General features: G+C 44.8%; 1 protein-coding gene across 1 annotated transcript in view; it reads left to right on the top strand.

Annotated features, from left to right (window-relative positions):
• POLR1E (RNA polymerase I subunit E) overlaps positions 1–11,033 on the top strand; it is a 29,883-nt gene that overhangs the window by 12,274 nt on the left and 6,576 nt on the right. Inside the window, 6 exon segments of the mRNA XM_017853533.1 lie at positions 301–377; positions 2,053–2,138; positions 6,301–6,359; positions 7,179–7,323; positions 8,788–8,895; positions 9,515–9,611. Of these exon segments, the coding sequence (XP_017709022.1) occupies positions 301–377; positions 2,053–2,138; positions 6,301–6,359; positions 7,179–7,323; positions 8,788–8,895; positions 9,515–9,611 (572 nt within the window).

The raw sequence follows: 11,033 nt of genomic DNA on the forward strand, positions 1-11,033 counted from the left end.
AAGTGCTAGAAGCCCAGGGCCTCTCTCAAGTCTTGTGATAGAATTCCCCCAAGAGCTTTTCATACCATTGAGAAACTAGCACCATCTGAGGCTTCTCTTCCAAAAGTTGTCTTGCTTCCCCTGCAAGGACACCCCATATTCCCTTAGAGAGAGTGGAGCTGGATCATCTGCCAGAGATGAACTAGTTCTAATCCATTGTGAGTCTGGATTCAAAAGCCTCAGCAAATGTAGAAAAGAGAGATGATGCTTAATACCTTTCAACATTGGTTGTAAATGGAGTTTCCCCTCTCTGCATTTTAGGCAGCTGAAACAGATAGGCTTTCCTATGTGGGAAACAATTTTGGTACTGGAGCCCTCAAATGCAACACTTTGTGCAGGTAATGGCAGGGGAAGGGACAGCGGGAAGGGTGATGGGGTTGGGAGTGGTGGCAGCACTGGCACTGCTGTTTCCTGTCTGTTTTAAGGGCAGCAGGAGCCATCTAGAGAGGTTTACTAGGTGATTCCTGTGTTCCTATTAGACACAGAGCCCTTTCCCGCACCTGTAGACATTGCTGGAAAGGAAAGATAACTTGAATTTCCTAAAAACCTCATTTGTAACCTTGTTTGTTTATAGCTGTCTTATTCCCGAAGGCAGCTCTCTCCATTAATTTGGAATGTGTGACTAGTAGGTCAAAGCTTGCATGAAGTTTATCTGGGAACTAACGACAGGTAAAGAACTTGGTAGTGTTGAAGGCTCTGGGCTGGGAAAGAGGAGCCTGGGATTCCCATCCCGCTGTGCTGCTGTTTGACTGAGTGGCTGGGTAACTCTGCCCGTCTCTGACCCCTAGTCTCCTCCTCTGTAAAATGAAGATTGTCCAACCTCAACTGTATCACTCTCGGGGGCTGGCATGATGCAGACAGGGCCCTGTGATGGTACCCAACAATGAACTACAAACCAGGCCCTTTCTGAGCCTTACTGGACCATACTCCAATAGAGGTCAGATTGCTGTATAGGTGCTGAGAACTACTAACCCTGCACTCTCCCCTCTCAACGATGCCCTAGTTCCAACTGGTCTCCTTCCCATTTACTTGATTTTGCCTCCATAAAACTGTTGTGCCATAAATTCTAGTGTAATTCTAGATTCCTACACCCCAAAAGAGTTTTCCATTACAGTACAGCAGCGAGCCCGAATGTGATCAACTACCAGAATCACCTGGTAGCTTTTTTCTTTGTTTTCCAGAACCACCTCATATCCTCCCATCCCATCCTATCCTTTCCTTTTTCCTGTCTATGTGGAGAATTGCTGTGGGGTAGGAGTAGAGGGAGATTATTGTTACCCATGAGTAGGTGATGCATTTCTCAGGTGTGTGGGCAGAGAGAAGGTTGAGAACTTTTAAACAGGAAAAAGGGCCAGGCGCAGTGGCTCACACCTGTAATCCCAGCACTTTGGGAGGCCGATAGGGGCAGGTCACCCGAGGTCAGGAGTTAGACCAGCCTGACCAACATGGTGAAACCCCGTCTCTATTAAAAATACAAAAATTGGGGCCGGGCGCGGTGGCTCAAGCCTGTAATCCCAGCACTTTGGGAGGCTGAGACGGGTGGATCACAAGGTCAGGAGATCGAGACCATCCTGGCTAACATGGTGAAACCCCATCTCTACTAAAAAATACAAAAAACTAGCCGGGCGAGGTGGCAGGCGCCTGTAGTCCCAGCTACTTGGGAGGCTGAGGCAGGAGAATGGCGTGAACCCAGGAGGCGGAGCTTGCAGTGAGCTGAGATCCGGCCACTGCACTCCAGCCTGGGCGACAGAGCGAGACTCCGTCTTAAAAAAAAAAAATACAAAAATTAGCCAGGCATGGTGGCATGTGCCTGTAATCCTGGCTACCCGGCAGGCTGAGACAGGAGAATTGCTTGAACCCGGGAGGTGTAGTGAGGTTGCTGTGAGCCAAGATCACTCCACTCCAACCTGGGCGACAGCAAGACTCTGTCTCAAAAAAAAAAAAAAAAGGAAGCTGTACAAATAATACTTTTGAATGATCCATTATTACTTGTATTATTCCTTCTTTATTCAGGCATTTTGTGGGAATTTTGAACAAGACCTCTGGTCAAATGGAAGTATACGACGCTGAATTATTCAACATGCAGCCACTGTTTTCAGGTAGGTCCCAGTCATGAAAGCTGTCAGAAACAATGCATAGTTTGGGTTTGCTGGATGAGTTGGCTTGAGTTTTAGATTTACAAAACACATTTTGTAGTTACTTTTATTTATTCTGTTTTTTCTGCTTTGTCTGTGTTGAGAAAATGGTTTTATATATGTATACTTTTTTTTTTGAGATGGAGTCCCACTCTGTCACCCAGGCTAGAGTGCAGTGGTGCAATCTCAGCTCGCTGCAACCTCCACCTCCTGGATTCAAGCAGTTCTTCTGCCTCAGCCTCCTGAGTAGCTGAGATCACAGGCGCACATCACCACACCTGTCTAATTTTTGTATTTTTAGTAGAGACGGGGTTTCACCATGTTGGCCAGGCTGGTCTCAAACTCTTGACCTCGGGTGATCCATCAGCCTTGGCCTCCCAAAGTGCTGGGATTACAGGCGTGAGCCACTGCGCCCAGCCTAGAGTTTTTATTCAGCACACACTTATTGATAACCTAATGTACCAGGCTCCAAGCTGGGGCTGTGGATGTGGCAGTAAGCAACACAGACACAGATCCTGTCCCTATAGTGTTTAGAGACTTGAGATCAGAGGTTCATAAAAGCAAGCTGAGCAGTGATCAGAGCAGAATATTAGAGGACATATCTGATATAAAATCTTTTCCATCAAAGAACTGCCTTAATTCTTTTTTATTTTTGTAAATTATTTTATTTCTTCCTTGATGATTTCGAGGGTCTATCTTCAAACCAGTACAAATATTTCATACGTAATACCTGGCCATTTTCTAAACAATCGAATTTGTTGCGCAAACAATTTGTTGCACAATAAGCTACCTCATGTCTTTCAGCAAGAGATACATTAAATTTGAATAGTAAAGACATTATAGCCGGGCGCGGTGGCTCAAGCCTGTAATCCCAACTCCCAACAACTCCCTTCTGGGAGGCGCCCCGAGACCCGCGGATCACGAGGCTCACGCCGAGATCCGAGGACCCATCCTGGCTAACACGGTGGACTAGACCCCGGTCTCTACTGAAAAAATACCAAAAACAAAACACTAGCGGGCGACCGGTGCCGCGCGCCCCGTGCTCGTAGTCCGCTAACTCAGCAGGCTGAGGCAGGCAAGAAATGGCGGTGAACCCGGGCGAGGCGGAGCTTGCAAGCAGCTGGAACCGGCCGACTGCAACTCCGCCTGGGCGACAGAGCCCGCACACGGACTCTTTCAAAAAAAAAAACAAAGACATTATATATATGGAACTAAGGACATAATTAAAATTGTGCTTTAAATATTTATTTGGGGGAGAGGACCCACACTTCCTGCTCAATAAAGCAGAAACATTTTTACAGTCCAGGAGGTCTTTATTTTTTAAACACCTTTATGCCATGAATTCACATAGGGAATAGGTTCCAGCGAGCTCAGGCGCTCCCTTCCCCACTGGTTCCTCACACAGGTGCTTCTCTGGGTGGAGCAGGCTGGTGCTTCCAGTTAGCCCAGGTACCTTTCTCTTTGGCTTCTTTCTTTCTTCTAATCTCTTTCTTCACGTGTTTACCAGAAGCTTTTCCTCGGCTCTTCGAGTATGCTTTAATGTGCTGCACATTAATTCTCTTGGCCAAGAACTTGGCCCTTAACTTGTTTGTTTACAACAACGTGCCAGCGAGTGGTGCTGGGGAACCATTGTAGACTCTCCAGTTTTGCCATTGGTAAAGAGCACTGTTGGTGTTGTCATCTCTTTGTACAGAACCTTTTTCTCCTTCCATTTTCTCTTGAACATCTACTAATATCCCTTTTTTATATAGATATCTACATATATTGTGGGTCAAAGGAAACATACTCCTATTGTTTCTCTGATATATATATAGGTCCTTAGTTAAGATTGTTTTGTGATGTGGATTTTTATTCTTTGTGTGTTTTGTTCCTTTCTTTTCTTTTCCTCTTGTCCTTTCCTGTTTGTCCCATTTTGTCGATGAATTCACTGCAAGATTGGTGGGTTCTCGGCTGAAAGGCGTCTTTCTCTAATTCCTTAACCATTCCATAGTTGGGGCTAAAGAGCGTTTTAGATTTCTGGTAGACAAAGGAAATTCTTATTAAGTTGTATATAACTTTCAAATGTTGAGGAAAAAGTCTCTACACTAATTTGGGGGATGATTCTATTTTTTCCCCACAATCACGTGGACAACAATTTACATTGCTTCTCCTGCTTTGTCATCTTCAACAATGGCTCGGGCTCACGAGTGCGCGACAGATCTTCACCGCGGAGGCTCTGCCTTTTAAACTCACTCAGAACTTGCAATCTTAGGTCGACTGCCACTTATACTCATCCGCAGAACCATGGCAGAATAGGGTAAGTAGACCAAGAAGAGAATCCACTGGAGCATTGTGAAATCTGCCTGATAGCCTCAGAGCGCATTCATCCTCCCGCTTTATTCCCAAAGCAGTTCTTGCACCCTTTCTTGAGAATCTGATAAGGACCGGACCTACTTCTGAGAAACATATAGTAGGCATACCACAAATCATATACTATGGGATTTTTTTTTTAATATGGAATTTCAGACATAAATTTTTTTTTTTTTTTTTTTTTTTTTTTTTGTGAGACCCAGTCCTTACTTTGTCATGCAAGGCCTCGGAGTCGCACGTAGTCGCAATCTGGCGCTCATGCGAAGACTCTGCCTTCCGGCGTTCAAGGATTCTCCCTGCCTCAGCCTCTTGAGTAGCGCTGGGGTTAATAGGTGTCGGTGCTACCACACTTGGGCTTAATTTTTTGTATTTTTAATACAGAGTGCGGGTTTTTACCACGTTGGCCAGGGCTTGGTCATCCGCAACTTCGCCTCACAACGTGATTCCACCACTTCGGCTCACGCGCTGGCGATTACACGTGTGAGCGCGTGCCGGCCAAATTTCTACCATAATTTTTTTTTTTTTTTTCTTTTTTTTCCTTTTTGAGCCGGAGTCTCGTCTGTTGCCCAGTCGGCACGTGCATGGCTCGGATCTCAGTACTGCACAACTCGCTCCAGGTTTACGGCATTCTCCTGCTCGGTCTGAGAGTAGCTGGCGACTCAACGGGCCGGCCATCGCCCTGGGCTAGTTTTTTGTATTTTTTAGTAGAGAATGGGGTTTCCCCGTGTTAGCCGATGGTCTCAATCTCCTGACCCTGGTGATCCGCCGTCTCCCTCCCAAAGTGTCTGCCGTTGAGGCACCGCGCCTGGCCCTACACATTATTTTAAAGGACTCTTGAGTCCTGACACCCATCTGTGAATTTCCGAGGTATCCCCTGCTTTGCAAACATATATAACTATATTTAAGTCATCCTCTAACTGTTCTTGTAAAATCCAAGGAGGCAAGGAAAATTGTAATTTAACGTGTTGATTAAACACAGTTTTTTTTTTATATGTAAGAAATTAGTAAATATGAGTTTATTCTAGCTAGCACACACACAGAGATAACATTTAAGTCCTTACTGTATGCTAGTCACTGTTCCAAGCACTTTCCTTGCACACATCAACCTTCTGGAGTAAGTACTGCTGTTCTTTTTTTTTCTTTTTTACTAATGATGAAACTGGCACAGAGGTTAGATGACCTTATCAGAGGTGATATCTGAGATGAACAGGCAAGGCCACTCCAGAGCTTGTGCTGTTGTCAGGCACGGCAGAGCTTCCAGAGCTTGTGCTGTTGTCAGGCATGGCAGAGCTTGTATTCCAGAGCTTGTGCTGTTGTCTAGTAGGTTATACTGCCCCTTATTTGAGTACTTTGTAGATGATTAGAGAGCATCGTTTAAGTAGCACATACCTCATGTTTATGCCTGCTTTTAGGTCTTTCACCAAGAAAGCAAAATTATTTCCTGGAAAGAGCCAAGGATTTGTTTTCTAATCCTGTCTCTACCTGGTGAACTGACCTGGGGCAAGTCGTTTCATCTGTGGGCCTTCTGTTTTTTAATTTCTAAAATGAAGGGGTTGGGCCAGATGACCCCTTGATTTGGCTCTCTAATTTATTCTCCAAGTTCTTTAACTGTGTACTAAAGCTACATATTAAATATTCACAGTGTACACTCATGTTAGGCTCAGGAAAGTCCTATAGTAAAGAAATCTATTATTCTTAGATAGACAAATGAATATTTATTACTATTTGTAGGCCTCCCAATTGACTTTCTTTCTCTCTGTTTTGTGTGTTTTGATAGATGTATCAGTTGAGAGTGAACTGGCACTAGACAGTCAGACCAAAACTTACAGAGAAAAGGTGAGTGTGATAAGATGTGGGACCTTAAGCAAGTTCCTTCTACACCTTGGGTTTCTCCATCAGTAAAATGAGCTTGTTGAACTCAAGGGTCTCCCTGGCTGCTCCCAACTCATTCAGTCTGTTTCTCTTGACAGTTAGTTTGTACCTGCAGAAGCCTCCTTGGTCCCACAGAGAACAATCCTGCTGCCATCTGGGGCAGCTGAACGCAGCTCTGTGCCAATGTTTGGAGTCGGTTCTCTGGGATACAAGTGTAGCATAATGCTTGTTTTAGGATTTAGTCCAAGTTTTAGAATATATTGGTTGTAGCCTGAAAACATTCATGTTAAAACAAAGTAAACTTGAGGATTTTCAATGTAGAAGGTCCCTACAAAGGTCATCTCACCCCAAGATGTCAAATTGATTGAGTCTCTGATGCTGTGTGGAGCACTGTATTGAGAAGGAATGTGAGGCTAACTTTTGGCTCAGGGGAAGGAGTCAGCCCTGTCTGTTACGGGTATAGGATGGGAGAATGGTAAATCTATTATCCCTGTCTGTTATGGGTATAGAATGGGAGAATGGTAAGCTGTGTGCTACAGATTTTCCAGCCCTAATCCTAGTCAAGTCTTTTATCTTACTGATGGTGATGCTACTGTTTGGCCAATCTGTTAATATCATTTGGTGCTTACAGCAGTCCTGTGAGGTAAATAGGTGCGATTCAGTCTTATTCACAGGTGAGGTAGTGATACCTCTGGGATGCTGAGAGTGTCCCATAGTGACACAGCTAGGAGAGGCAGCGCCTACCTGCCCTGTTACCAGTAACCAGGTTTATCTCTTACACAGATGGATTCTTGTATTGAAGCCTTTGGTACCACCAAACAGAAGCGAGCTCTGAATGCCAGGAGAATGAACAGAGTTGGCAATGAATCTTTGAATCAGGCGGTGGCTAAAGCTGCAGAGACTATCATTGATACGAAGGGTGTGACTGGTAAGAAGTTGGAACTTGGGGTAAGAGTCTGCCCATAATGGCAGCTTTCTCTTCTCTTGAGATCTTTTACTCATCCACAGATGGAATGCTGGGATCTAGGGCTGGATTCCTTTCTGCCTCTTGCTGAAGGCCTTCTCAGGGACAGGCTCTGAAAGTAGTAAGAAACATCCGAGATGGCCTTGTCTTCTAGTGATCTCACAGTCAAGTACAGGGACAGACATGGAATGGATACGTACCTGCCGTGGTCATGGCGCTGGGGTTACAGCCTACAGGGCACAGAGGAGGGAGGCCTCAGGTCTCTCCTTGTGAGTTGCAGGGAAGCTTTGGTCAAAAAGGCTGATGTGTTGATGGAAATGAGCCTCCAGAGGTGGCATTTCACTTTGGGATCGGTGGCTCTGTTTCCAGTATTCAGCCCCTGGAGTATTTAATTGTATTATTTTAAAATGTATTTATTGTTCAAATACATTATAAGAACATAAAAGCAAGTTTGTATAAGAGCAGCTTTTCTTTTTACCAGTTTTGGAGATGAGGTCTTGCTGTGTTGCCCAGGCTGATCTTGAACTCTTGGCTTCAAGCAGTCCTCCCTCCTCAGCCTCCCAGGTAGCTAGGATTATAGGCACACACCACTGTGCCCTGGACAGAGCAGTTTTTCTATTAAGAATGGAATTCTAGTAATTTTTGGAAAATCTTTCCATACCCTATGATTATATAGATTTCAACACTTTCACAAATTTATTTATTTATTTATTTATTGGAGAAGGGGTCTTGCTCTGTCACCCAGACTGGAGTGCAGTGGTGCAGACATGGCTCACTGCAGCCATAACCTCCTGGGCTCAAGTGATCCTCCTACTTCAGCCTCCCAAGTGGCTGGGACCACACATGTGTGCCACCACACTCAGCTAATTTTTTTAGTTTTAGTTTTTTGGAGAGACCGGGATCTTGCCATGTGGCCTGGGCTGGTCTCAAACTCCTGGGCTCAAGCCATCCTCCCACCTTGGCCTCCCAAAATGTTGGGGTTACAGGTGTGAGCCACCACACCTGGCCACATAGTTATTCTTGTAGGACAGTTACAATGTTATATTCTGAAAGTTTTGTTCCACCTACAATGTGTAGCAAGTTTTTCTAGAAGTTAAGCCATTAAAGGCTATTTTGGACCTCCCTCACTTTTAGTTTCTCTCATTTTGTATTGTAAATGTTTCTGTATTAGCACAGCTATCTGTCCCAACTCTATTGTTGGGGAATCTTGCCACCTCCTCCTTCTCCAGTGCCTAGCTCGTGTTTGTTCATGAGTCAACATGGCAGTCCTGAAGCAGTCAGCCTGATAAGGAGGCCAAGTCACTTTGGCAGAAGCATTCAGACTTGGGGTTTCTGGACCGTTGGTGGTCTCAAGTGTACAGACTGAAAAGAATGTTGGGGAACTGGAAACAAAGAGGGTGATACGTGGATTGTTTCTTTATTGAAAAGCTCTGGTCAGTGATGCTATCCACAATGACTTGCAAGATGACTCCCTCTACCTTCCTCCCTGCTACGATGATGCAACCAAGCCTGAAGACGTGTATAAATTTGAAGATCGTATCCTTCTTGCAGTAGAAAAGCTGCCTTATTTCACAAGTGGAGATGTTTGCATGTGAGTGCACAGTCAGGTTCTCTGAGGGTGTCTGTGTTCTGTGACATTCACAAGAGCTCCATCCAAACCTTTGCAGTTGCTCAGTGCTCTTGCCAGGAGGTTAGCTTGGCTTCCTCACTAGCTGAGGGACCAGCCCCTGGGATTCAAATCCATTCCTCAGCAAAATGCCAAATGCCCACAGCTCAGACCTTTGGGGTCACTCTCCATGGATAGTCGAAATAAGACTTGAACCAGTCAAATGCCCAAAGTCTAGGGCAGACCACTTTTGTAAAAGGAAGGGTTGGATCTTAGAATGTCACCACTTAATGGGTCCAGTTAGAAGGAAAATGCCTGCAGTGGCTTTGTGATGAGAAAAGGCAGAAAAGCCTGGGCAGGGAATGGGCTCTGGGCTGGGAGTCTGAGAACTGAGTCATCACCAAGCTCTGCCCCTATGTGATCTGCTCTGTGTGATCTTCAGCTCTCTGAGCCTCAGTTTCCCGGTCTGTGACATGACGCTGCTATGAGATGATCTAGCTAGTTGGATGTTTCTATTTTGGTTGGATTATATTCTTGACCTGTAACTAGTTCTTTCCCCTGCTGAGTATGAAGCTCTTCAGAGCCCATCTGAAGCTTTCAGGAATGTCACATCAGAAGAAATACTGAAGATGATTGAGGAGAACAGGTACCCTGACTTAAGCAGATGGGGATTCTGGGGAGTGCTGTTGGGACACAACAATAGTCAGACACTGTGCAGGTCCTTTGGGTGTCAGTCAGTGAGGAGGTATGTCTGTTCAGCATTTGAACATTAGTGAGCCAGTGTTTTCTTGAATGTTTGGGCTTCCAGGAGCTGTGGGTCACATTCAGGGGAGATGGTTGGTCTCTGAGTGCCTGGGACCTGCGACAGGGCCGAGGGTGGCAAGGCCTTCTACTCCGGGCTGGGAACCAGAGCTGGCCTGTGTCACCCAGTGTCATGCTGATGCTGATTGTCACTGACAGGGCCCAAATGCTGGCCTGGGAATGGGTGCTGTCCAAAGTGATGGTTTCTCTGTGATGATATGGTAGGCGAGCTTTTCTAACATTCAATTTATGTATTTAAAATATTGTATATTTTAAATAATTCAGGGATTATTTCCTTCTCCCTCCCCTTTCCCATTAAAACAGCTTATTTTATGATGATGGTGAGATTTTTTTTTTGCTTTTGAGTTTTTTCTTTTAATAATTTGATTTTGATGAAGAGTTGTCAATCTGAGGTTTGTTCCTCCAATTTTTGTTTTTAAATTTTGCTTGTCATTGAAATCCAGCGCCTTTCCAGTGCCTTGGAATTACTATTATTACTACTTTTTTTTTTTTTTTCTCTTCAAAGATTTATTTCCAAAAAAGAGCTCATTACTAGTTCATAGTTGTCTTAATGTGATTGTGACTTGGGCCGGTGCAGGAACGAACTCTGAGCGGGGAGTCTGAAAACTGAGTCCCCGAGCTCTGTCCTAATCTTCCCTTCTTGAAACCTCAGTTTTTCTGTCTGTAAAATGAGGCAGCTATGAGATGATCTTGAAGAGCCTTTTTATCTCTCTGAGTCCAGGGTCTTGCTAGCAGAACAGTGCCTGAAAATAATAGTGAGCATTGACTGAGCCTTAACATTTTTGCCAAGCACTGTTCTAAGAGCTTTACTGGCATCATCTCTTAATCTAGAAAAAATCCTTAGGAGAAGAGTACCTGTACTATCATTGGCCCCAATTTATAGATGGAGAAACTAGGGTACCAGATGTCAGGAAACTTGCCTGGCTGGGTGTGGTGGCTCACGCCTGTAATACCAGCACTTTGGGAGACCGAGGCAGGTGGATCACCTGAGGTCGGGAGTTCAAGAGCAACCTGACCAATGTGGAGAAACCCTATCTCTACTAAAAATACAAAATTAGCTGGGCGTGGTGGCAAATGCCCGTAATCCCAGCTACTCGGGAGGCTGAGGCAGGAGAATCGCTTGAACCCAGGAAACAGAGGTTGCGGTGAGCCAAGATCGTGCCATTGCATTCCGGCCTGGGTAACAGAGTGAGACTTAGTCTCAAAAAAAAAAAAAAAAAAAAAAAAAAAAAAAAAAAAAAAAAAA

This window comes from Rhinopithecus bieti, unplaced genomic scaffold (assembly GCF_001698545.2).
Source record: "Rhinopithecus bieti isolate Rb0 unplaced genomic scaffold, ASM169854v2 scaffold_36417, whole genome shotgun sequence".
In the NCBI taxonomy this organism is placed as follows: Eukaryota; Metazoa; Chordata; class Mammalia; order Primates; family Cercopithecidae; genus Rhinopithecus; species Rhinopithecus bieti.